The following is a 27,909-nucleotide window of genomic DNA, read 5'->3' as shown; positions in this document are numbered from 1 at the left end:
AAAAAGTACTGGCACAGATAGCACAGTATCTTTATCCCAAATATAAAGCAACACCCCCCCCCCCCCCAACCCCCATTTTTTAAAGCTTTTTTATTTAATAGTGATACAGAGAGAAGGTAAGCAGTAGTTCTCAACATCATTCAATCAAATTCATTCATCATTAGGTTCATTGGACAATTTAAACAGCAAAGACACATATTAATGAAACATTTTTAAAGTCTGTCGATCCCCTGTGGCAATACAGGCTGAACACTACAATCATAAATAGTTATGTTGAGCCAGGGTATGACATATCACGTCCTACATTGACCCCTTAACACCTTGCAAGCGGGTCCAGACTCCCATTCCATTTATTTTATCCCATGGTGAAAAGAAACTGACTGTGCTGTTGATTCCTGGGGATCTAAGGGGATAAGCATAGCTGAGGATTTTGCTGGTAGAGGATCAGTCACATAGCATGTAATGAATGTTTTTCAGCTCATTGTTTCATTTCTCCTTCAGCCTGTCAAAGTTCCTTTGCACACACTTGATGCACTAATTCCTTGTTGTCTCTGCATTAATAAAAAATACTTACAGAATAATAACAAAGAGGAGCTGTCCATGGAACCAATTACCGGAGTTTAAAGAGCTTAAAGGATTCATATGTTCTTTGAGGTTAACACCCAGAGCACACCGGGCGACTGGCTTCAACACAAGAAATAGATAAGATGTTCATGTGACCCAACAGATGCTGGAGCTTCTCATTTATCTCACATGAAGGCGGTTTCATCCTCCAGCTCAGAGCCACTGGAAATGACAGAAGGCCTCAGTCGAGCCGAGTCTCTGAGTTTGCCCCTGGAGCCATGAGCCAGGTTGGCGGAGGATGCCTTTAAGACCCTGCAGAGCGGCGGGGAGCTGTTGCGCGAGACGCTGCCCTCTCTCCGGTGGCACATGAGCTCCCGGAAGCGTTCGCGGAAGCGGCTGGAGAGCACATTGTAGATGATGGGGTTGACGGCGGAGCTCAGGTAGAACAGCACGCCAGAGAAGATGTGCACGTACTCATAGACGTCGTGCATGTGGTCAGTCCACTGAGTGGTGAAGCTCCACAGCAACCGGTCAATGTGGAAGGGAGCCCAGCAGATGCCAAACACCAGCACTACCACAGCTAAAGTCAAAGAGGGATAAAGAGAGAGAAAATAAGACATGGAAGTCAAGGAGAGAAAGGGCAGGGCCAGCGAGGTCAGGCTATACGGAATGACAGAATATTTAAATTAACATACAAAAGAGAAGGAAAGAGAAGAAGATGAAGAACAAATCTAAATAGCAAAGAGAAAAGATAGAACAGAGAGGCAAAACGTAGATTTGTTTACAGATAAGAGGATAAACTGAATTAATAAGGAGGAAAGGGGAATTGCCTTTCGGTTGATAACGTAAGTGTGAAGGTAAGGTTCACTAGTTTACCAATCAGCATGCGTGAATTAAAAACGACAATAATCTATCTGCATGTTTGTTCTGGTAGAGGACGTGGTTCCGGGAGGACTGTACCAGAGACCACGTTTGTTGATGCTGCTGATGGAACCTTGGAGAAGCAAATAAAACGAAGAGGAAGGGAGGAGAAAGGGCCTTGAGCTCAATGTTGCTAAAAAAATGGCGGGTCAATAAATACTGATACTGAGGAACCCAAATCTTATTTAAGATTGTCGTTTCAGTCTGACACAACTGGACATTTTTTTTCACAATTGTGGGCTGAAAAAAAAAACAGCACCGCTTGCATCAGCGTTGCTGCCATATCTACAGAATATGAAAGTAGGCTGCGTGAGAGCCATGGGCTTCACCATGACACTCACGCTAAAGTCACCGGGTGGGTAGTTAGTTCCTCATCTCCAAGATTAAGATGTCTAGAAAGCGGCCCTTTCTGTTCTTCTGACTGTTTATTTCCAAGAATCCTGACGAGCATGCCATTTATATTACCGCACCTTGAAAATGAGGCTCTTTATGTCCACAATTTTAAATTCTTTGTACCATGATGCAATCTTGTTTCATGGCTGCCTCCTTGTAAAACCAGAATGCCTAATCTCTAAAGCAACTTCTTACTGCAGTCCAGCCTTCAGATGCCTGGACATCAAACATCCAACATCTGCATTTTAAAGTACCTATTTTAAAGGGCTAGACGGGGCAGGGAAACATCAAATCTTTTCAGAAATAAATTATGCAAAACAGTTCCATTTGCTACAGAAAGCTCACCCGGGCTTTGGACATCTGCCTCCTAATTCACCGAGATCAAAATCATTTCCTGCAAAGCCCTGTGCATGTGGCACGGTCCAAACAATGTGATACCCATCTGAATAAAAATGGCCTCTGCGTTTTGCTTTCATCAGAGCCGGAGCGCGGTTCATTGTGCGCTCCTGTTCCATGGCGCGGCAAACATCTCACAGATTAAATTTGACATCAACAATCAAAATCTGCTACACAAAAAAAAACCAACAACAACAACAACATGGATCCGCACTGACCCACTTTCAAACAACCTGTAATTCGGCGTGCCACGTGTCGTGGCCCCCGATAAAACTAAGCCTCTTTTATCCATTAAGTGACGTTTTAAAAAGAAATCCACACGAGCTAATGCTTCCTTTCAACAGCTCTTAAAATAGTCGCATTCCTCTAATTATAACAATTCCGTCATGAAAACAGATATTTATGTCTGAATTCCAGCGTGATTTTACAACATGTGCTGCTTAGGCCACCTTATGACCCACGCGTGGGACTTTTCATTGCATAAAGAGGACCTGATGTATCTTAAAGAGCACGTAGAAGCACGGAGCTTGAGCTCAATGTTGCTAAAAAATGGCGGGTCAATAAATACTGATACTGAGGAACCCAAATCTTATTTAAGTTGTCGTTTCAGTCTGACACAACTGGACATTTTTTTTTTCACAATTGTGGGCTGAGCTTAGCTGAGAACTCACAGAGCATCTTGGTAACCTGCCTCCGTCTCCCGCTCTCCATCTGGATCTTCCAGCTGGGGTCCGAGCTGCAGCTCTTCCACGAGTCTCCGCCCGGCTGCCGCTGCTCCCTGCCCAGCTTCACGCCGATCACCATGTAGAGCACGCTTATCACTGTCATCGGCACAAAGTAGAAGAAGATGGTGGTGATCTGGACGACGAGGTTGTAGATCCACTTGGGTTTGAGCAGGGTGCAAGTGGCCGACTCAGGCACCGGCACCCCCTCGATGAGGTACAGGTAGTACAGGCCGTGCAGGGAGGTGTTGGGCACGGCGCAGAGCAGTGACACCAGCCACACACCGCTGATGACCCGCTGGGCGTGCTTGTTGGTGATGATGTAGCGCGTCTTCAGCGGGTGCACCACCGCCACGTAGCGCTCCACGCTCAGCGCCGTCACGTTCAACACCGAGGCGAAGCACACCATCTCGAAAAGGAAAACCTTGAAGTAGCAGCCGCTCTCGCCGAACGGGAAGGGGTAGTTCTGCCAGAGGTCGTAGATCTCCAGCGGCATCCCCAACAGCAGTACTAGAAGGTCTGAGATGGCCAGGCTGAAAAGGTACAGGTTGGTGGGCGTCCGCATCTTGCTGTGCTTGGCGATGACGATGCAGGTCAGCATGTTGCCCCCCACCCCGACAATGAAGATTATGAGGTAGGTGAAGGCCACAGGGATGAAGAAGGGTGAGGTCTTTGGACCAAGAACACTCAGTAGGATGTCCTCCACAGACTGGTGTTGGGAGAACAAGCTGTCGTTGCCTGTAACGTTGATTCCAGTGATGTTGCTGGCAGGAGTGCTGAGTCCAGAAAAGTTCAGGAAAGTGTTATCTAAGCAGTGGACTGCCATTGTGCATTAGGAAGCTTGCTTGTGTAAATTAGAGGAGTAAAGGCTGCTCAGCGGCAGCAAAACCTTCGTAAGCTCTGATGAGTCATCGTCACACACCAGCGTCACCTAAAATGACCATAAAATGCAATTAATGTTCCACAGGATTCCTTACACATATAAACAATACTATGAATTATGAACCACGTAAAGTGTTAGGAAATCAGTTCCACTCACATGCAATCAGCATGCTAAGTGCTGGACTGGCATGGTAACCGAATGACCGATGCCAACATTCTTCCTGAACCAAAACGGATTTGGGAACAGCTGCTGGTGGAAGGGACTTAGAAAGGTACACAAGAGCTGAAAAATCGTGAAGCTGAGTTATTAATGCCGCCAGCAACATGCAACCCTTATGAACTTTGAGAGGATGCATAAATTGCATCTCCTCTGAAAATCTGTCTCTCAGATGCTCATCCCCATACTAAGGTGACTTGTTATTTGCCAAATGTAAATAAGGTTTCTTCATTCTTTATTAACTTGTAGCCACATGCCAAACAAAGGAAGCACATTTGGCAAAGCATGATGTCAACCCACTGAAATCGAATGAGAAGCGCCTCCATTGGGACTAACGGCATGTACATTTGAGTACATTTTGAAACACATAAAGAAAAATATGCTTGCAACTAATTTTATTAAGTTGTTGTCCCATTGTTGTCATGTTTAGATCAGCCTCTATGACTACTTTGATTCAATTTGTCCTGATGAATATTTGTCTTTTGTCAGAAAGGTTAAAATCTCACTGACTCACTATGGACAATTTAGACAATAGTCGCCAGTTCACCTCCACACACCCAAGGCCCAAGCTGGGATTTGAACTTACAAACTTGAAGGTGTGAGGTCACTACACTAACCACTGCACAATCGTGCAGCCCAGCAAATGAAATCTGTTTATGCAAATTGAATACTTGCACCAGACACTCATCATTAACATTATATGAGTCTCTATAATTAGTGTCAAGTGATTTAATATCTTGTTTTTACTTTGTGGGAAGAAAAAAAATTAACTAATTTTTGTCAGCGTAACATTCCACACTCTTGGTTCTAGAACTGCTTCAAAATGAGCCATTGGCTCCTTGCTATGTCCTTGAAGTGCCTCTGTAGATCTCAGCTAATTCTGAATTCTGCAGAGAATCAGCACCAAGGACAGGTCCATTCAACGGGCAATCTAAGTGGGACTTAATTACTGGCTTTTTACGTCACGGCCCTCAAGAGCCAAGGGCTCTGTTTTGGAGGGACGTTCTGCATTGATGAAAGCAGAAAGCAGCTGGATGTGTATTGAAACCAACACGCATACTTTAAAGACGCATACTTTGTGTTATTCCAGTCTGTCTCTGACCATCTCTGAAAAGCCATGTTACAAAGATACAAAGAAATGTATAAAATAAATGGCAATTTCAAACATGCTACCAAATGATCCAGACAAATACAATAACTCTGCAGCACCTGTTCTATCAATTCCGGAATAATTATGCATTGTCGCGCAAAGAATTAATGAAATACTATAAACGCATGCCATCTGTTCATGAGCAGGGTTAACTAATTCAAGAATGTGTTCTGTTCATGCAAATTCACACCCATATGAAGTCCCCTCACTTAATAATACGCGTTACCGAGGCGAATACTTCTGAGAACTTGATGAATGGAATCATTCCCTTGTCCCTGAGTGATCAGGCTGCTCTCAGCGTGGTGCTTGACTGGAGGAGCCGTGGACGGAGCAGCCCCAGAATAGGCTGGAGACCCACTACACCCTCACAACTCCCCTCTCCTGTTCACAGAAGGATGATGAGAGAGCAGAATGGACTCCCTGCTTTTTTTAATTTTTTTTGATTGACAGAAGGGGCTCACATTCAGAATCGGCGAATAGACGTGGCATCCATGAACTCGGCATGCTCTTGCAGATGAGATGAATGGCTGCCTCAAGGCAAGGGGTGAGGAGCACCACTTACTCAGTGCTATTAATTGCTGGATCTGAATCAGATGGTCCCTATCATGTCCCGATTTGCCTCTGCAGCACAGTCGTGGCACCGCCGGCCACGAACATAACAATTCTTTATTAGACCCGAGTCACAGCCCCCGACTTTGACAGGTGACATTAACCTGAGGCATTGCGTGTCATCCGGAGACCTTCAGCTCCAGAATTCCAGGGCTATTGTGTCACCGGGGCTCTCTCTTTTGGAGAGCCACAAAGCAACAAGTGCTGCTGCAGCCACAGCCCGAGCGTCCAATTAGATTTTATAAATAGTTACAGCATGCAAATGATGAGGCTGCGCGCTGCGGTCCAGTGCGTCCCCTCCAGCACAGCCTGTCACACCGCCCGGGGTCAGGGACATAAGGCATCCTGCTACACGCTGCACAGGACATGCATCTATGCAATAGTCATGATTATTATTTTATCTTAACACATCATTGTCTCAAATAGCTTCAAATTGATTTGGATAAGAGATTAGCTTTTTTTTAAATTATTATTATTATTAAAAAAAACACGAAACAAGTGTTTATTATTAACTGCAATAAAAAATAAAAATTGCGCACTGCACTGTTGAGATGAGTAGTTATTATTATGAGGCACTTACGATGCGCGTGCACGCCGGTCCCGTCGCGACGATAAAAGTTATTCGTGACCATCCCACGACGTTCACCGCAGTTTGCTTCTGGCTTCGGCGGAGACCAAGTCGCCGTCAAATAACTGGGAGTGAGAGATGATGGTGAGGATGACGATGATGATGATGATGATGCTGGCGCGCTGCACCTCCTTCCTCCTCCTCCTCCTCCTCCTACGGCCACCCAGGAGACGCGGACGGCAGCTCTGATTGGACGAGTTGTGACGGAGGGCGGGGACGCGCGCGCGTTCCCCCCCCGTTTCTACGGGACACGCGGCTGTTAATTAATCACCCCAGATATGATCTAATCAAGCACGAACACGGACAAGAAGATTCAAGGGTACCAAAAACCAAAAGACAGACAGATTGTTCAGTCCAGCAAATGAATTACCTGCTTCAGGAAATAAACACTTATTGTTTTATAAATTGTAGATTTACATTTACTGCATTTACCAGACGCCCTTATCCAGAGCGACTTACAATCAGTAGTTACAGGGACAGTCCCCCCCTGGAGCAATTTAGGGTTAAGTGTCTTGCTCAGGGACACAATGGTAGTAAGTTGGATTTGGACCTGGGTCTTCTGGTTCATAGGCGAGTGTGTTACCCACTAGGCTACTACCACTCTGAGATCAAAATAGATCAAATCTTAGGTAGGTTTTGGTCATGTAGAAAAATGTCCTGCTCTTGGACGTTTTAATTCCAACCTTCTGGGCTTTCAAACCGCCACATAATGATCTTCTGATCCTAACGAGCGGATGGACTGAATGAAAACGCTCTGTAATGTGGGAGCAGTCCTGAAAGAGATCCTCTGATGGGCACTTTTCATTCCTTCATGTTAATGAGTGTCTGCCCATGATACGTCGTGAAGGTAAAGACATACTGTTTTTTCCTGCATCAGATTGTAAATTGTCTCCATACAGCAATGTGATATGAAGTTTTGTATGGGTGGTGTACACACAGAGAAATTAAGGTACACGCAGGGTACAGTATTAAACCTTCAGGTAAAAATGTTCTTTTCAGTTGATTGTACCTCAAAAAGTACAGGACGGGTCCTTTAACTTGTCCTTTAAAGGTACATGATTTGGGTAAGTGGAAATGAACCCAATTAACCCAATGTACCAACCAAAATGCTTCTAAATTGGTAGATTTCAGCTGCAGTGATAGAATGGCTGGTGGATTCGACCAATTTTTCCAGAAGTGGCAGATGTTCATGTTTGCAAAAGTAATTTTTTTTTCACAGCATAACACAAAAAAGGACAAATGGAATGTACATGAAAATGCATCAGTGACAGAACAAAAATCACCGACAGACAGCCAGACAGAGTGGCGTATAGCACGTCTGTGGCTCCTTATGCAAGGTCTTTAACCCCCAGCTCCCCTTTGCAGACCACTACATCATACTTATAAATCAATATAATTTTAAATTACAGTCATGACTGGCACACAATTGTGGCTTAAAGGGTACAGATGAATAGGGTACCTGCGAGGATGGGTACATTATTGTTCTTCAGAAGGGTACTGCACCAGAGACGAGCATTTGTACCCATATAGGTACGCAGTGGTACTTCCATTTCTCTGTGTGCAGATTTAATTATGAAACCTGTACGATGATAAGACAAGCAGCAGTTTGAGAGTTAATGACAGAAATAAGTCTGCCTACTGCCTATCCACAGCTGCCAATCTTCATGTTCAGTAGTTGCTTTGTCTCCATTCTGTTGGTTTGTGATGTTCTTCCTCCGCTTATCACATCTGCACTCTTCGGCATTCAGCCAATCTGTAATGATGGATTTTATTTGTTTTAATGTTTATTTCATTTTCTAGATAGTTAAGCATGATTTGTAACAGTAGGAAAGCAGGGGGAATAATAATCCATTTTAATTTAAGTTTAATAGAGCCCTCAATTCAATCACATGCAAACACTAAAGGGGGTAGCGCTGAGGGCGGCAAGACTTCAATCACTTCATTACGGTTCCTTTTATATTATTCATAATTCCAGGAGCGACATACGGAGAATGTGGACAGGGCCATTCGCTCTCTTATGCTCGCCCTGCTTAATGCAGCCATTAGTGTTTCAGGGACCCCTGGCCAGGAGCCCAGCGTGTGTAGGTCAGATGGTTCTTGATCCAGATTGGCACTGGGCATGGTGACTCACTGACTCTGGTGGCCCTGAGATGTGGAGTTAGGGTGAGTTGCCACAAAACTCCACTCTCTCCTTTAAATGTCCCCTCTTCTTAAATTGGGTTCTTTAATGGACAAAACATTGCACCAGATTATGATTTCTCTTGTTAATATCCCAGCAGAGGAGACTCTTTGCTCCTGCTTCACATTGGTTGTAGGACATTCTCTGAGCACAGCATTCTTTACCGCTATCCGTTAATTATTCATCTCCTTCATTTATAAATGTATAATATGGAAGCTGTGGTTTTTTACCTTTGCTTTTTGCACAACAGAATACAGAATACTGGGTGAAATCAACGATTGTGTCTCTAAACTACTCACCACATTTACATTTACAGCATTTATCAGACGGCCTTATCCAGAGCGACTTACAATCAGTAGTCACAGGGACAGTCCCACCTGGAGCAACTTAGGGTTAAGTGTCTTGCTCAGGGACACAATGGTAGTAAGTGGGATTCGAACCCGGGTCTTCTGGTTCATAGGTGAGTGTGTTACCCACTAGGCTACTACCACCACAATCAGCATCAATGACAAAGGAGCTGTCCCTAAAATATTGATCATAAAGGACATTAATTGATTTTTTAAGTGACATTCTTAACATTGTTATACGCCTATTGTTATAATAAAGTGTAATAATAATAAAGTGAAGTGATTGTCACATGTGATACACGGCAGCACAGCACACGGTGCACACAGTGAAATTTGTCCTCTGCATTTAACCCATCACCCTGAGTGAGCAGTGGGCAGCCATGACCGGCGCCCGGGGAGCAGTGTGTGGGGACGGTGCTTTGCTCAGTGGCACCTCAGTGGCACCTTGGCGGATCGGGATTCGAACCGGCAACCTTCTGATTATGGGGTCGCTTCCTTAACCTCTAGGCCACCACTGCCCCGGCATTGTTATATTGTTATATTGTTATTACTCCTGCCTTTCCAGTTGAGATAAATGACAGTATGTCTCTGCCATGTGTGTTTCTCTGCCATGTATCTCACCATGAATGAATGACAAGTTTTCCATGAGAGGGAGTTCTATCTGCCGAAGGACATTGCCAGTCCCAGGCTGTAGGTCTCTGTTTTAAATGTTGCAGCCCCTCTACGAACTGCAGTGGGGGTCACGGATGCCTGAGCCCTAGTTCCTGATGGGGTTGTGCACACTTCATGAGGGGCAGAAACCCGATTTGTTGGCCTACAAAAGTCCACCGTGGGGTCGAGGAAACCTGCCACAATGTCCTGAGTTCCTTGGAGACGCTCGAGACCAGGAGGAACAGCAGATTGACCGGCTGGGTTTTAGGACCAGGACTGGAGTAGTGGATGTGCATAGCAGGAGCCCTGGAGGAGCTCCAGCCGGAGCAGCTCCGGCCGGAGCAGAGATAGACCTTCCCTGCTCCGTTCTTCTAATCACCAAGAGGCTTCCCTAAGGGTTCTTCAACCACACCAGAGACATACTGTCATGGTCCTTACTCGTCCCGTTTAATGCATTTTTCGTCCTTGTTTCTGTGAAGAGAAACAGATAAAGACTTCACTTCAACAATCTGTATCATTTTTTAAATTATTGTCATTAGGGCATAGATTTGTGTCAAAAGACAACTTGTGGCAACAACTAAGACACCTGAACAGTCACAACTGACGTAAATCAGCTTGAACTCAATAGGGTGCCAAGCAAACACAATCTTAACAGAATGAGAAAAAACGTCAGGGACTATTTATAGAGGAAAAACATTTCTCAGACAAAGCAGCAGAGACTGACAAGCAAACGTATTTCAAAAAAGTAATAAATGGAAACAATGCAGCAATGTTATTCTCCATGTGGCTGGCGGATATATCAAAGCAGCCTCGGCAATGGCTAGTTGCAACATTTTTCATGAATATTACAACATTTTTGTCTGCCAGTAAAATAATGTGTGTGCTTTGAATGAAGGAAATCTAATTAAAATGTGCTAAACGTGCTGTTAATTGAGTAATTGGCAGTAGTGTTGACACCACTGGCAGATTTTTTCTCTTATGGCCATTTCACCAGGCTCAGATTTAACCCAAATATTTGTCATGTATTTTAGATAATCAGTCAACAGTGTAAGTGAAGTGAACAGTGAAGTGTAACTCCTAGGGTTGCCACCGCAATGCCATGGGGAGTGCGTGAGAAGCACAAACGCAGGGAACATGGGGGAAAAGAATGGGATTTAATAACAAAAAATAAACAAGGTCCCGGCGGCCCACACACAAACAAAGAAATAACATACGCAGCAGCACGGGCAAGAACCGCAAAAAAGGAGCAAATCAAAATGCAGTGCCCAGCAATGCTGCCTGGCCTGACTTACGGAGGGTTCTAATCACCCGCTTTTAATGAGGGGCGTGATTAGAACCCTTCCATGGCACTGATTGTTCCCTGAGCTGCAAGGTGTCACAGCCACATTTCATTAAAAAAAATGGAGGACTATAGTGGGGTCTTGCTGAGTGACGCACCAGTGGTGCTTATTAGTACTTAATATCCACGAAGAGGCTCTGCTTCTGATTGGCTCAGATCCTGTGTGTCGTACCCTGGCACTTAGACCCCAACAAATCCATCCAACTTTAAGTAATCTGTCACGTCTAATATTTTACCATTGACAGAATGTAAATAAGCAGGTTACAGCAGGTTAAAATGTTATGTGTGAAAGATTTTTACAGTGTATGTGTTTTTTCTCATTAGTTTTCTCTTTTAAACTAAGCTGTCTAATTTATGCTTATTTTTACTTTACTATAATATTACTGACAGAAGGTTTGTCTGGTTTATTCACATTAGATTAGATTAGATTCAACTTTATTGTCATTACACATGTACAAGTACAGGGCAACGAAATGTAGTTTTGTTGGCAATGCTAAAATATTAGGTGTGTCAGATTACTTCAACTCTTTAAAGTTTAGCCAGTGTTTGCTGTTTTCAGTGTACTGTCAGCCCAACTTGGAAAAACGGGACCAACTTTGTACTGAGTACAAACCCTAGCAGTTACCCTGAATATGTTCAATTGCATTTATATGAAACTGAACTACAGTGCCAAAAGCGAACAATTGAAATAATGATAAGTCACTCCAAGGCCAGATAAGGGGTGGTATAATGACTTGGTGCTAGGCAGACCCAGCACTACACCATACAAAGTTCCTTCAACATTTCATCACATTTAGATAAGATAAAATAAATACTTTAAAGACTCACAAGAGAAAATAGATTTATTATTAATTGTATTACTAGACGTCCCACTCAAAATGGTCATGGGATTAATCAATAATACATGATGATTAGATTTATAAAGTTGATTCAGATTACTTTGTTGTTCATATGCTATCAATGGTACAAATAGAATTGGTATTAATATAATTTTTTGTCTGATTGAAAATGGCATTTTTCTGATAGCTTCTTTTTTCATCTAATTTAATTCTTTGTCATATGAATAACATGTTCAAACACAATGATCAAGAAATCCTTTTGGCCTTATAAGTCATTAAAGAAAGTTTTTTATCCTTTCTGAACTGATATACAACAGTGTAGTTATCCGTACGCTGTAAACTTCATGCTCCATATAAGATGATGTATTGATGGTGCAATACCAGCCATCACTGTTTGGCCCAGAGCTTATAATCACAAGGGCTTCTCATAAAATTCCTAGAATTCAAATGTCTGCTTGCATACACGGTGCGTTTAGATATTTTTTGGAGGCAGGAAAACCAGTGCTGGCTTAATGGCAACTTTTGAATGTGATGTTACAACCCATCAAAAGCTGCAAAATCTTTTAAAACTGATATAATTGTGATAAGTTCTCTTATCCAAGTATGGTGTATCGTATACTGGCACGTTTGGACCGACATGCTACTGGCCATAAATACTGGGGCAACAGTAAACAGTGTCTCCCCACTCAGTCCCAGTCATGAATTTACAGCCTTTTTTATTTTTTTATTGTATCGGCGGTGGGAATTAACACGTCCGCTCCCTCTTTTATTACCCTTTGGAGTGTTTACTACGAGTGCGTCATTAAAGCTATCAATACAGACATGGCAGAATGCTGTGCATGTTCAATAAGCATCCGGTATATCAACAATACTCAGGAATTAAGATGGAGCAGAAGTAGCATGTTTTTAAGATTTTTTTTATATTATGTGCTTTCCTAAGCTGGTAAGCAGGGAGCCAGGAGCATACGTACAACAGTCTGTCAGAATTCCTTTTTTTTGTCTGGGAGTGTAACATTTCACAGGTAGGACTAGCTGTCATCCTCAAAGGTAAAAGATTGTCTGTCACAAGGTCACAGGGTCATTTTGTCTGAGTTATAACTGCAGGTCTATTTTTTGAGAGAAGTCAGTGTGTGGGGGATGCATGCTTGAAGGCACACTTGCACCGCTGTTTTGTCATTCCTCCTATTTCTCATGGCTCGTTCTAATTTGTCATCAGTTGTCACCTGCATGGAAGCCACCACCTGCATTAAGATCACAGAGAAGCCCTAATCGTCTCATTAAGGGATTTTGCCATGCTCACGCTCAAACTGTTGTCTATCGCAAATTGGCAGGAATTAATTGCGGTTCTCATTACATCTGATTAATGATGTTCTGCGGATATTTCTCGGTGAGCATTATAGCTGGGAATGGACCGTGAATTATGCATAAGTCGCACAGGCAGGAGCCAACAGATGAAAAAGTTGAGCAGCTTTTCTGATACGGGATGTTGCTTCGATGTATGGAGCAACCTTACTTCGCGTTCCCATTCGTCATGAAACATTCATTCTGGCACAGTCTAAAAGCCACAGACATTGAACAGCAGGAAGGCCACAGCTAATTAAACTTCAATGTTCTGTTTTTATCCAGGAAAATTGCCACTAAAGAGTGCTGTCACCACAGAGTGTCCAGCAACCCAGGCAAAGGAAGCAAGTCGCCCATTCGTTCCACACACACATGAATACACACTCACACACACACACACACAGCAGCAGGTGTTATTGTAATTACTCCAGCATGAAAAAGAAGTAAAAGATCACAGGAAAGATGCATCTGACCCCATGTCTCTGACCTCTGACTTTGAAGTATATAGACATCCAAAAAATAATCTTTTATTACTATAAAGTTTGTGTGTGTGTGAGTATGTGTGTATGTGTGTGTCCATTTGAGTCATAACTCTTACTGCCGCATGTGATCAGGAATTTAAGATAATATTAGCTTTCACACCACATTAGTTGGGCTTTTTCAAAGCCCAACTAATGTTTTTTTTCTTGATAATATTTATTGAAAAGATGCATCAATGCAGCTAAAACAGATGCTATCAGTGAAAATAGTGCACAGCATCATTCCTGAACAAATAATCCTTCCCCGTTGTCCTTGAAGAATAATCCACATGAAACGTTCTCTGACTTTTAATAGTGGTTGTCTGTGTAAATGGTGGAACACTCCTCTGTCACACACAGCTGACCTAACCAGGGCGAATCCATTAGTCACTGAATGGGTCTTGATTTCACCCAGCAAGAGTCCCCCAGGTTACAAAGAATGTGAGGAGTGGACATATTTTATCAGAGCCGGAGAGAGCATGTGGATACTAAAACTCCAACAGATAATTGCAGAGTGTGAGAAATGGCATCTTAAATCCAGACAGCAGTTAACTGAATGCCAAAGGCCAGAAATGATCACATAATAGACCTCAACCTCTGTTAAATTGGACTGTGATACATGTAGATCAATGTAGATCATTGGTTCTGACAGTATATTTAAAGGCCATGTTCTCAAATCTCCTGTCTACAAATAACTTCGCAATATAAATACATATTTTAATTATTTTCATAATTTGGTTTAATTATTTTTTCTCAGATAGGATAACCCTGGTTGTATTAGGAAACTGGGATCTGTCTTTAAAGTATTAGAATGTTCCAGAATGTACTAGGAGGTTGAAAAGACAAAGATTTTCACTTGGGTGTAATATGCATAAATTATCAAGGTGTCTCATTTGCATTGTTCCAGAGCTTGAACAATCTGATATGATTATCATTATAATTAGTATTTTGGATTTCCTATTACTTTTATAATGGAAAATTAATTGAATACTTGACATCTTGCAGACATATTTTTGACTTTTGTATAAATTTTGAAACCCCAAGCACTTCACTGAATTTATATGTAAAAAACTGTCTAAGAAACTTCTCAGTGTAAACAGTAAGTGCATACAGCTTTAGAGAGGACTACAGACCCAAGAGCAAGTTTCTCTTATCTCAGGTGGTGAACATGACTAATCACTCTGAATATTAAACGAAGTCCATTTTTAAAGTCTAATTTGAATGCTTGTTACAAGATATCCATATTTGGTGCCAATAAGGACACAGGGATGCACTCAGCTTGACATTCAATGGGATTCACGATGTGAAGATCATGGTGCAATTTCCTCTATGAGCTGCAGACAGATTATGATGAAAATGTGACTTAGAAACTCTGCTGTTACATCTCTGCTGTGACTACTGCACACTTGTAAAAGTGAAGTGATTGTCATTGTGATGCACAGCAAGCACAGCACACGGTGCACACAATGACAGGCACCCGGTGAGCAGTGTGTGGGGACATTACTTGCTCAGTGGCACCTCAGTGGCACCTCAGTGGCACCTTGGTGCTTTGTGATTCAAACTGGCAACCTTCCGATTACCGGTCCGTTTCCTTACCTGCTAGGCCACCACTGCCCCCACTTTCTGCTGTTTGTGAGAGATCCTATTCCACATGCTAGCAAACATTCCAGTGCATAAGGCAGCTGTGAAGATGAATTATAAATTTGCTCTTCAGTGTAAAAGAAATATAGATTTTAAGATGATTCATGGTGCATTGTTACATCCCTAATAGGCATAGCATTTTTTGGTAATGTCTGTATTTTGGGATTTGAGAATGGTGCTGAGCACTGCCTCAGGGCAAAAAACATTTTTCTCATTAGCTGTACTTCTCATTAGTGCAAAGACAAATTGATTCACAAAATTCATCAAGCTAAAGCACTGACTCAAAGTGGACATATAGTCAAAAGGACATTTTCCGCAACACTTGTAATTTTTCCATTTGGAGGATTATTATCTGTCTGTATGTGGATGAACGGTTTTGCGGGAGGTCGTTATTCTGAAATTTAAATCCATCAAGGGGCCATTATACAATGAGCAATTTCTAACGTCATTAGCTTGCATAGCACATGAGCCAGAAAGTGATCATTTGTAGGATAATATCAGAGCCCTGCGTCATGTGTCACGGTAAAAGAACAGACTTCAATGAGATGTACAGCAGGTTTCGTCAGCTGAAGACACCGTAAACATTTTACACGGTTGTCACATTTACTAACAAGTCAGCTGACGTCAATCCACCATAAACGTCTAGCACCTCTTAAACTTTTACGAGAGTCTGAGATACAGTTAGAAAAATGGCGCAGAGGTGTAAACAGTTAAATCAAGTCCAGACTGTGGTCCACGCTTGGGTCCTCAATGGGCTGAAGTTCCAGCCTGGCATTCACATGGGAGTGTGAGGGGTGTGTATTAATCAGTGCTACCTTTAACTCGTTTACAGTGTCTTCCATGTAAACTTTTCCATCGTTACTGATTAACCCGACTCACCACTGGACGTGAGATACTTTGTGGGCGATGGAGCAGAGGGACGAAGGATGAGGTCATGTAGGATCTGTCAATTATCTTTTGTGGCATTGTGAAATTAATTCCAGTTATTCATTAACCTGTGAGAAAAACTTTGCTCCGCACTTTCATTGTCCAATCAGATGAGGCCTGGGAGAGCCACCAAACCTTTATAAGCAAAGAGCAGAGAGGAGCAAGGTCAGAAACAAACGAGAAGAAGAGCTTCACTACAAGACACCAAAGGGGAAAAAAATAAGCCTCAAGCCAACTTTGAAATGAAGACCGTTCTCTCCTTCGCACTCCTGCTTGTGGCATTCTGCCTGTCTGCTCAGGCCATTCAAGTCCAAGTAAGTACTTCCCGCTGCTTGCCTACAAAGATCTAATTAAGATGTAAAGATCCCTGGATGCATCATGCATGTCTTGATTGATTGGCTTCAAATGAAGCTCCAGTCTTTGAAGCTGTGACTGGCGTCAATTTGAATTGATCGTAGCATATGCAGGGACGTTTACTTATTTTTGGGCGTCGGTGTCAGACTCTTTCTGCTTTTTCATTGTCCAGGATGGGGACTACAGCTTCTCATTAGAGTCGGTGAGAGTCCTCCAAGAGCTGACTGGCAGCGGCGCACCAGGGAAGGCCAGTCCTCGTCTGGCCAGTCCCCGTCTAACCCAAACTGGCTACGCCAGCGTCTGCTCCAGCCCCACCCTCCCACAGGAGTTTCTGCCACTGTGCAGGAGAAGTGGGGCAGCCATGTCCTTCGCCAGGCTTGGTGAGTAGCGTGTGTCATAAAATGAAAATCAAATAAATAAATCAAATAAGAGTCTAGAGTTCGTGTCACGGATTTTCTTTTTCTTTTCTACAGCTGCTGTCCCCATGGACGTCTGCGAGATCTGCGCTTTCGCCGCCTGCACCGGCTGCTAATGGCCTCCGCTCCTGCCTTTACCACCAAACAAATGGGATGCCCTCAACGTTCATTCTCCTAGCCTCGCCATGAATTTCACACAGATCTCTGCTAATTGGTTACACGCTGAAGTGGATACAACTATTTTAACAATTAAAAGACACTGGTCTTAAATTTAGGTGAACGGTTTAGAAGCTGTTACTTCTACACACATAGTTGCTCTCAGATTGCTATGTAGATCAGATGAGTCATTTGTTACAGCAAAGTATGTGGTTATTTAATGTACTAGTTGTTATTTTTCTACATATTATATGTTTATTCTTTTGTACGCTTTTCAGTGCTGTGTGTGTTTAATAAATTGCTCTCATGCTCTCGATTGCTTTGTATGGGTTTTTGACTTTTGCCATCTAGCTCATTTGACATAAATGGTGTCATTTAAATGCAAATGTGGAAACATGGTTGAGTAGCTGCTTTAATGTGTCCCCCACTACCAGTTGCATGGTATGTGGAGGACACGTACTGTATCACTCGACAGCATCTGAAAGAAGAAATCAATATAGTTCATTCTTTGGATGTACTATGCAATATCTATACTAATATTATATTTAAAGCGAGCAGTGCCGTAAAGTTCCAAGAAAAGTATTTCACGATTGGTGTCGCGACTACGGACTTACGGGGGAAGGACGAGCAGAGGAGTGAAAATCTGAAATATCACATGGTCCTAAGTATTCAGACCCTTTGCTGTGACTCTCATATAAATGCTGTCCATTTCTTCTGATCATCCTTGAAATGGTGCTACACCTTCATTTGAGTGCAGCTGTGTTTGAGTATACTGATTGGACCTGATTAGGAAAGCCACACACCCGTCTACATAAGACCTTACAGCTCATAGTGCATATCAGAGCAAATGAGAATCATGTAGCCAGGTAGAGATCTGGCCAATGTTACAAAAAGATCTGATGCACTTAAGAGCACAGTGGCCTCCATAGGCCAGAAATGGAAAATGTTTGGGATGACCAGAACCCTATCGGGGTCCTGTGGGCTATCGGGGGAGAAGAGCCTTGGTGAGAGAGTAAAGAAGAACACAAAGATCACTGTGGCTGAGCTCACGAGATGCTGTCGGGAGATGGGAGAAAGCTGTAGAAAGTCAACCATCACTCCAGCCCTCCATCAGTCGGGACTTTCTGGCAGAGTGGCCCGACGGAAGCTTCTCCTCTGTGCAAGACACATGAAAGCCGGCATGGAGTTTGCTAAAAACATCTGAAGATTTTCAGGTCTGATGAGACCAACATAGTACCTTTTGGCCTTAATTCTAAGTGGTATGTGTGGAGAAAACCAGGCACTGGTTATCACCTGTACAATACAGTCCCAACAGTGAAACTTGGTGGTGGCAGCATCATCCGGTGGCTGTCCACCAATATTTACCATCCAACCTGCCAGAAGAGGATCTGCATGGAGGAATGATACAGGATCCCCAAATCCAGGTGTGAAAAACATGTTGCATCTTTCCCCAAAATCTGCAAAAATGTTAACAATTCTGTGTTTTTCTGTCAATATGATGTGCTGTGTGTACATTAATGAGGATTTTAGTAAATGGCTGCAATATAACAGAGGGAAATATTTAAGGGCGTCTGAATACTTTCCCACTGATTATCTTTCATATCTGCTTAAAAACATATCAATAAGCATATTTTCATCTAATTATGACAATTATGACACACATGCAGCACAATTTCAGAACATCTATGTCATAATTGGATGAAAATATTTTCATGTTAAAAGATTTTTTAGAATTTTTTTAGAGCATTGTTCTGCACCATTGTCTTCTACAGTACACCCAGTAAATGTTCAAATACCATTTAATTGCTCTTAATATATTAACATATATTTAACATACTGTATATTAGTAGATAATATTTTCGACAAAATCTAATAAATGTTAATGTTATAGTATTATATATTTAATATGGTATTTAATGTTTAAAACAATTAATGAAACGCTTTGATTCTTTTTTTTTTTTTTTTTTGTATACAGCAGTAGTGACTGAAGACAAATAATTTTGTAGGCAGTAGGTTAAAAAGTCTGAGTAAACTGGGCCTGGCTGGGAGGCTGATTCTGATAAGACTGTCTTTTGATGTTGCTTAAAGCAAGATACACACATCAAACGCTGAACTGATGCTCATGACAACATAAATCCATTGCACGGCAATTATGAAATTTTACTGGCATAGATATGGAAATGACACCTGCGCCTTGTGTACACAGCCAGTCAGATATGGCGACAGACAGCCTGAGACACGGTAGCCTGTCTAATTATCTACCGGTTTATATATTGTGAATTGAAATGCTTATTCTGTTCACTTCTGTTTGACCCACACAATACCATTACACTATTGTTGTTTTTTATTTATTTCATAAAGAACTTTTTTGCACAATAGTCAGAAACATGCTCTCTTCAGACTGACGCTTTTACAGAATTTTGTGGCTGCAGATCAATAAATTTGAACACATTTGAACGGTTCTGTGTGCTGTGAACTGAAACCACCAGAGGCAGAACAAACGTAGGCTCAGCAAAGACCATGCAGGATCCTGCTGCGTTTGTTTTCACGTTCCCTGTGGAGAAAGTGCTCAGATAAATACAGACAAAGTTCTAAACTTGACTGCCATTGCGGAACTTTGGCCAGAACCATTCACCCTCACATGAAACTCAACCACGGACGATATCTATTTCATTGTTATTACTGATTTGTGCATGCAAGCAATGTACAAATGTAGAGAAAAGCTGTCATAAATGTTCAGCCGTTATTTTCAACTTTTCTGGGTGTTAAGAGGTGACGGCTGACATTGTGTGTATGGACCCGATTTGCCTTCCCAGGTGAACATAATAGACTAATAAAACCGATTAGACTAATTTGAAATTTAAGAACCAATGAGAGCCACGTTTTATTCACTTCATTCAGACTGTTCATATTCAAATGTACAGTACCTGAATCTCAATCACATGAAAAATTTACTTTTTTCAACTTTAAAAACTGAAAAAAATGGGGCAGTGGTGGCCTAGTGGTTAAGGAAGCGGCCCCGTAATCAGAAGGTTGCAGGTTCAAATCCCGATCTGTCAAGGTACCACTTAGGTGCCACTGAGCAAAGCACCGTCCCCACACACTGCTCCCCAGGCGCCTGTCATGGCTGCCCACTGCTCACTCAGGGTGATGGGTTAAATGCAGAGGACAAATTTCAATGTGTGCACCGTGTGCTGTTCTGCTGTGTATCACATGTGACAATCACTTCACTTTAAGAAAATAATTTTTGTTACTTTTGAGACACACCTTGCTACTACTGGCTTGGACCCCTTTTTGGTTTTAGAACCACCTTAATTCTTTGTGCCACAGCTGCCTATGACACAGTGATGGCCTAGGGGTTAAGGAAACGGCCCTGTAATCACTTCACTTTCACTTCCTCCATCACCATCACCACCACCAGCCTTGACTGCTGATACAATTCAGGATGGATTTCACCATGTTTACCCCACATCCTGACTTTTCCAGCGTAAATCAAGACTCATCAGACCAGGCAGCGTTTTTCCATCATCTCCTATTGTACCCGTACGAATTGTCGCCCATCTGCTTCAAGGTCTTGGCGTGTTGTGGGTTCAGAGACGGTATTCTATATGCCTTGGTTGCAACAATTGGTTATTTTGGCCACTGCTGCCCACTCTCCACTGACCTCTGACATCAACAAGGCATTTTTGTCCACAAAACAGCCACTCACTGGATATTTTCTAATTTTCAGACCATTCGTCGCAAACCATACAGATGGCTGTGCGTGAAAATCCCAGCAGATCAGCAGATACTGAAATGCTCAGACCAGACCATCTGGCACCAACCATGCCACGTTCTAAGTCAATTAAATCCCTTTTTTTTTTCTTACTCTGATGATTGAGTTGAACTTCAGAAAGTTGTCTTCACCATGTCTAGGTACTTAAATGCATTGAGTTGCTGCCATGTGATTCACTATTTGCATTAACAAGAGATTGAAGAGAAAATTGAACCTAATAAAGTGTCCAGTGAGAATTTATCATTGTTGCATTGATGTTCCTTTATCGACCGTTAGACATTTGCATCATGACAGACTACTTGAGTGCTATATTTCAACAGAGATAACATAGAGTGACAAATGGTCGACTTTTACTGCAAATTTGAATGATTTGCCCCTAGACGTAAACACAAGAACAATGGAGGCGCGTCGAAAAAAAAAGAGGATCCTCCTAAATCTTCTTCTCTTTGACGTCAGACTGGTACCGGGAGGATCCGGATCTCCGGCAGCTTAATGAGTAACTTGGGAAGTCACTGACTGTGTGTATATATGTATAAATATGTATATATGTGCACAGACAAAACCAGACATCAGTGTACCCCCCGCCGATCCAGACCAGCAAAGCTCTAGCTCGATCGAGGGAACCATGAGAGCGCAGCCGTTACTCATCCTGCTGGCGTTTGGCCTCCTGGGCAGCTCCCTTGCTGTCATGGTCACGGTGAGTGCAGCATTCACACTCCACCGGCGTGTAATTGCGCTGTGTAAACCGCAGCAGACAGAGCCTCTCCTCTGCATGGACATCCATTCATTGGCTTGGTTGAAATCATCTTCAAAAACTAAGAATCTAAGGCCACCTCTCAAGGATTGTTGGCTATACTTCATTAGACAGTTTGGGGAAATTGCATGTTGTAACTATGGTAACTTTATCATCTGCTGTGGAGGAGTAAAATCCACGTTACACACACATATATGCTTCATAATGGCTAATGGCTAATTATCTACCCCATTAGTTAGCGGTGTCTCAATGGTTCTCAGCTCAGCACTCCCCTCGCTTCACCAAGGTCATCTTGGTCTCCTTCTCTTTGAATGTGTGAAATACGACTGCACTTACTTGAGAATCTTTTGAATTGTTGAATGAATTCCCTGCATTCATACCATGTGATTTATTTCTCTATCAAGTGCTAAAATGCTTAGGGAACTTTCCGGGAACTTTTTCTTTTTGATAATGAGATTTGTTTAGTTTTTTTCTTCTCTTAAAGGCACAGCTCGTCATTTCAAATCCGTTTCAAAACCTGTTATCTGCAAAACAAATTCTTAAAGCATCTCTGTGATGCTGTTATGATAAGACATCAGCTAATATGGAAAATTCCTTGAGAGAGTGAAGGACACGTGTAGACGAAGATCTCAGAACCCACCACTATGTGACCATCTGAGTGTCCCCTCCACAGGACAGTGGCTACAGCTTCTCTCTGGAGTCAGTCAAGGTCCTGAAGAGGCTGATGGAGGCAGAGAGCCGAATGGAGTCCCCACTGGCCCATGCTGTGTATGTTGGTTCCCCATCCCCACTTTGTGTCAACCCTACCCTGCCGCAGGAGTTCCTGCAGGTCTGCCAGGGCCTGGACTCAAGAGCCGTCTTCTCCAACCTGGGTAGGTGCACTGAAGGGCTTTCATTTTTCACCAAGCGCTTTCTGATTCCGCGTACAAATAGTAGAAATCCAAAATCAGCAGGTTCTCTGTTCTCATTTAGAACCTTCTGTAACTGTAATATCCTCATTGCTTATCCCTCAGATGCCTGTGCACGTCTGAGTAAAGGCGTTTTCAAATGAGCTCTTCTGTGAGCCTGATGTAGATACTTGTTTTGTAGTGAAATAGACAGCAATGTGTAGCACAAGTGGTAGCAGGCAGGGTCAGTCAAGCCAGTTAAATGCATTTTCAGCTGTTTAGCCCCTATTAAGCATGTTCAACATTGCCAAAGCATCGGTTTCTACCGTTATTTTTGCACTACCTTCATAAAATGGACTAAAATGGTTTAATTTCATAAAAATTGTCTGCGTCAGTGTCCATATGGACACTGCTGTATGGAACATGCAGATCCACGGATTAAGTAGTAAGGTGGAAGCAGAAGTTTAACAGATGGTGCTGCAGAGCAAAAAAAAGCACACGCACGAGACAGCTGATATCCTCGGAGCTGTACATAGAAATCGGAGTGCCCTGGCCGCGTGAATATTAGCAAGTTTTGTCGCCGGGACTGTTCGGCGCGTGAGGGATCATTTTAAACAGCCCTGGGCAGCGCGTCTGCATATGAATGGAGGGTATGCGGGTGATGCCAACTGGCTCTGTTGCTCTGTGTCACCAGCGGCCATTTTGACATCTCCGTATCCATGCGAGGTCTGCGCCAACGCTGCGTGTACCGGATGCCTGTGACGCACTTGTCTGGAAGCACAGACAACAGAAACTCCTCAATGATGTTGACTCTTCAGCCCAGATAATGAGTTTTAAATATATTTCTTTTGCTCACACACTTCTCAACAGTTTACTGTTTTTTTTTTTTGCAGTGGTGTTAAATGGTTAATACTCGGAAGTGGGCTTTGAGACTTCATTCAATTGTGAGCTCAGGAGTTCTCAATAAACTGTCCAGAACTGTAAGCAAGTCAACAGAAAGGATTACGCTATAATTGTGCTGCCCTCTAGTGTCTGATCAGGGCATTTGGTTCACTAATAACTTCAAGGCAAATAAATGATGCCAATTATCAGGCATTATTATTAATCCTACTAACATATTTGTGATTTATTTAGTAAAAAAAATATATGGATTTCGGTGATCTTACCTAATAGAAATACTACGTATACTTGTAAGGTCAATCACAAAGTATAAAAGCCAATCTTCAATTTATACTGTTTGATTGAAATGTTTCATAAAGTGCCACACATGTTATGTTAATAAAATCAGCTAACTCCTTTGATGCATGCATTATGAGAATTCCATTTGTTTTTATGTGTAATATGCAATAAAAATGCCTAATTAATTGTGCTTCTGTTAAAAACTGTTAAAATTGTTTGTGTGCTGAGGTTGTGTTTTGGTGTTTGGCTAGTTAAAACCCAGTTAAACCCAGCTAAGAGTTGTATAATAAATGAGCCATTTTAAGGGTAACACATTTGATTAAATGATAAAACTTTCTGAATTGCAACAAAACAATTGTGATTGCAAGAAAAAAATGTTTGATAGCATGCAGTGCTGCCAGATTAAGTGTTTTTGAATTCTGCTTTGTAGGTAAAAAAATAGAACATATAAACATATATTGTTTGGGCAGAATGTTATATGAGGCAAGGGGTGTGGAGTAATAAAAAACATTGTAATGATTAAAATTAAGATAATACAAGCTCCATGCTTGACAATTATAGCAATGAGGACTAACCTATTCCTGATTATACCTGGAAAGCCTGTTTCATAGTTCGAACAACTAGAGGGAGACATTTTCCTTCTCTAAATGTCTAAATGTAACCCAAGAACTGTGTAAATTCTATGTATTAGACGTGTGCACTGTTTTGAACTGCATTTTGAAGTACACTTAAATGTATGATACTCAACAAGAAACATGTAAAACTATAAGTATATTTGAAATGAAAGGAAAGCACAAAAATGTTGATAGAGTAGAGAAAGGCAAACATCAAGGAAATTTAAAAAATGTAGCATACTTTTACACTGCCATCAATATATGCACATATTTGCGAGGCACCTTTCTACTAAATGAAAGCAAAATAATACTTCTGCAAAGCTATTATGGTTGATAAAAAAAAATAATCAAAGAAAAATTGAGGAGGATCATTGTGCTCTGCTTTGCTTTATTGCATTCAGGTGGTGCAGCTCGGTTTCAGGCTGAAAGCAGAGCTTTTTTCCTTCCCACCACACCTCCACTCTCACCCCATCTCATCAGCAGAATATGACAATCAGAAGAAACGTCAGCTCTTCAGAATCAGAATCACATTTACTGGCAAGCTATACAGTACAGGCCAAAAGTTTGGACACCTTCTCCTTTAATGTGTTTTCTTTATTCTCATGACCATTTACATTTGTAGATTCTGACTGAAGGCACCAAAACTATGAATGAACACATGTGGAGTTATGTACTTAACAAAAAAAGGTGAAATAACTGAAAACATGTTTTATATTCTAGTTTCTTCAAAATAGCCGCCCTTTTCTCTGATTACTGCTTTGCACACTCTTGGCATTCTCTCGATGAGCTTCAAGAGGTCGTCACCTGAAATGGAAAAGGAGTTCCCAGAGGTGTTTAGCACTTGTTGGCCCCTTTGCCTTCACTCTGCGGTCCAGCTCACCCCAAACCATCTGGATTGGGTTCAGGTCCGGTGACTGTTGAGGCCAGGTCCCCACTTTGTGTTCATTCATAGTTTTGATGCCTTCAGTGAGAATCTACCAATGTAAAGGGTCATGAAAATAAAGAAAACACATTGAATGAGAAGGTGTGTCCAAACTTTTGGCCTGTATTGAATATATAATCATTCACACACCAGATCCCTTACTGATCATTCCATGATCAGTTGCCACACCGACCTCAGGCACCGCACCTGAGCACCACCCGATGACATCCCTTCAATCCCCGGTGCTCTCGCTGGTGGACATTATTTTCGCCAACCCAGAGCCATGCAGTGTGAGTGAAACATTAAATTGTTCCTTCCGCTCCACAATTTTACAGGCTTTGTCCGGTTTATTGCTTTGTTCCTTTTGTGTTATGTGGTTTCTGCACTTGGGTCCCTCGGTTTGCTCTTTTCCCACGGTTCCACACATGCGTAAATGGCTAGAGTTTTTTGTGGTAGGAGCTTCCCCTGTAAAACATTTTTTAAAAAGTAGTTTCTCAAGCGTGCAAAGTATCTTGTGCAAATGTTAATGTTTTAAAGCAAATAACGTGTTCATTCGCTTTTGGTTCTGCTCAGTTTAATATTAGCACAGTCAACAATATTCAGACACAAACTAAGCCATCTAACAATGCCTTACAAATGAAACAGATTTTTTAAAAGTTGAATCGTTGGACATGGGGGATTGAAAGATGAAAAGTGGATTTGTGGCCTCACAAATCTGTTTGTGAACAGAGAAAGTTTGCAGAAGGCCCCAGCAAACTCGATCCTTTCCAGGAAGTTGTTTTAACTGCTTAGAGTGTTTCGTAGAACCCCAGCGCACGAGAACCACGGGGAAATTCTAAATCAACAAAAAAATGGTACAAGGTGGGCTCCTCGGCCCAGTGTGTAATATTACAGTCTGTTTTGCTTGTATGTGCTGTCGACAGTATATTTTCCTCGCGGCAAGCAGCTAATCCTATTTATTGCTTTTTTTTTCATTTTTCCGTTAACATCAGACAGAAAGTTTAGATCAACACAGCGCTGGTGGTCAGCGTGGGTGTGGAAAGGTCCTTGTTACATCCAAAGTTCACTCTGTGATCAGGGCACCCCAATTAGGCTGTCTACTGTATCCAGGTATTTCCCTCTAATTAACATGTACAATCGTACCTTCAATTATGCTTGCTTGGTTTGCTCAGATCTCCTCGAGCCACGGATTCGGTGTGAGCTTCCTTTATTTTTTCCCCATTGAACAGTCAAACAGCAACACAGTTAATGGGAACAGAGGAGCGGCTGAAAACTAATTAAAACAGCAAGAGCAGCTGGAAAGGGCATGATGATAGAGTAGTCAGCCTGTAGCTAAAATTACCCTTTTTTATCCAAAATATGAATAATGTTTTTCATTGCAGAAACGCTAATCTTGCTTTTCTATTAATTGTATATGGGCCATACTAATCAAATTGCTTTTTTTATTGTAGAAAAAGGGTAAGTCTTCAGTCAGTTGTGGGGACATATCCTTGTTTTCTGAAGTAAAGATTAGGCCATTACCTAGCATGTCATTAGAACACCAAATGTTCTTTGGCTGCAGACTTTAACTCTAACCATTTGAGTAGAAGGGCAACGATTGGATTCTCTGTCACCGCCGGCCATGTTGCCTTCACCATCTGCCACTTGCACGCACTGTGAATCTCACACTGTGAATCGCTCCTCTCTGCATTCCACATTTACAGTAGGCTGCGGCTCTGGCCTGGTGTCACTCTTCCCTCTGTCTCCGGTGTCAGCCCAGCATGCTATGCCTCAACATGGGGCAACCTTCAGAGCAGGGCTGCAAGGTCAAGGTCAGCTGAGTCTTGCTCACGCTGTGCACTGCAACATTGATCTGGTATTTAAAGTAATGCATCAGATGCCCTTATCCAAAGGAACTTCAGTCATTAGTTACCATGGACAGTCCACCCCAGAACATCTCAGGTTTAAGTGCCTTCCTTGGGGACGAAATGGTGCTAACATGGTGTTTAACATGCTTCTCGGTGGTACTTACTAGGTATCTACCACCTAGACAATTTAAACTTCATTCATGAAAGTGTAGTAGAAAGAATATTTTCATCTATTTGCAGAGCTGCAGCCCCACATATAGCACAGTTTTAGGCTCACGGTTTCATGACAAGTTTTGTTCAAGTTCAAGACGTAACCCTAACCTCTTAAATGTGTATGTAACTGTTGGCCTAAAAGTGCAGCGATTTATGGCTCTAGAGCTCTGAAAATAACCCAAAATAGCTGAAGATAGCTGTCCCATCTACTCATATCAACCTTTGCTCATAGGAACATTTCCAGAAACATCCCTGTTACAGTCAGTTCATTCCACACAAAACATGCAGCTAGATTGTCAGCATTTGAATCCTAGAATTTTGATTAGCTATCTATCAAATATAACATTCCCATCACAAAAATTGCTATCTTAAGGACCGCCCAATAATTAAAGTTTCTCAGTCAGTGAAGGGTGGAAATCATAGACTGATTTATTAACCTGCCCTTTAACAGGAACTACAGAGGCATTGCACAACAGCAATAAAATGACTGATGACTAACCACACTCCTACCTCAGCATGTTCTACCAA

The 27,909-nt window shown here is 42.2% G+C and overlaps 3 protein-coding genes across 4 annotated transcripts; 2 read left to right on the top strand and 1 right to left on the bottom strand.

The window, feature by feature from the left end:
* Positions 1-75: 75 nt before the first annotated feature.
* nmur3 (neuromedin U receptor 3) lies at positions 76-6,569 on the bottom strand. Of its 2 annotated transcripts, XM_028998619.1 has the most exons (4): positions 6,435-6,569; positions 4,036-4,161; positions 2,946-3,927; positions 76-1,144 (listed from the first exon to the last, which is right to left on the bottom strand). In XM_028998619.1, exons 3-4 carry the CDS (start codon positions 3,820-3,822, stop codon positions 750-752), a joined length of 1,272 nt encoding a protein of 423 aa, XP_028854452.1. In that variant the 5' UTR covers positions 3,823-3,927; positions 4,036-4,161; positions 6,435-6,569; the 3' UTR covers positions 76-749. The 2 variants fall into 2 exon arrangements, with proteins under 2 accessions (XP_028854452.1, XP_028854453.1); XM_028998620.1 differs by lacking the exon at positions 4,036-4,161 and having other exon boundaries at positions 6,435-6,515.
* A 9,849-nt stretch (positions 6,570-16,418) lies between these two features.
* On the top strand, positions 16,419-17,506 carry LOC114801119 (guanylin). The gene is made up of 3 exons (XM_028999099.1): positions 16,419-16,578; positions 16,791-16,998; positions 17,092-17,506. Exons 1-3 carry the CDS (start codon positions 16,507-16,509, stop codon positions 17,148-17,150), a joined length of 339 nt encoding a protein of 112 aa, XP_028854932.1. The 5' UTR covers positions 16,419-16,506; the 3' UTR covers positions 17,151-17,506.
* Positions 17,507-21,590: 4,084 nt separating this feature from the next.
* Positions 21,591-23,368, top strand: LOC114800998 (guanylin). The gene is made up of 3 exons (XM_028998942.1): positions 21,591-21,662; positions 22,393-22,591; positions 23,301-23,368. Exons 1-3 carry the CDS (start codon positions 21,591-21,593, stop codon positions 23,366-23,368), a joined length of 339 nt encoding a protein of 112 aa, XP_028854775.1.
* The last annotated feature ends 4,541 nt before the right edge of the window (positions 23,369-27,909 follow it).

This window comes from Denticeps clupeoides, chromosome 12 (assembly GCF_900700375.1).
Source record: "Denticeps clupeoides chromosome 12, fDenClu1.1, whole genome shotgun sequence".
NCBI lineage: Eukaryota > Metazoa > Chordata > Actinopteri > Clupeiformes > Denticipitidae > Denticeps > Denticeps clupeoides.
Note: the sequence above shows the minus strand (reverse complement) of the source record. Positions and strands in the feature narration are given on the sequence as shown.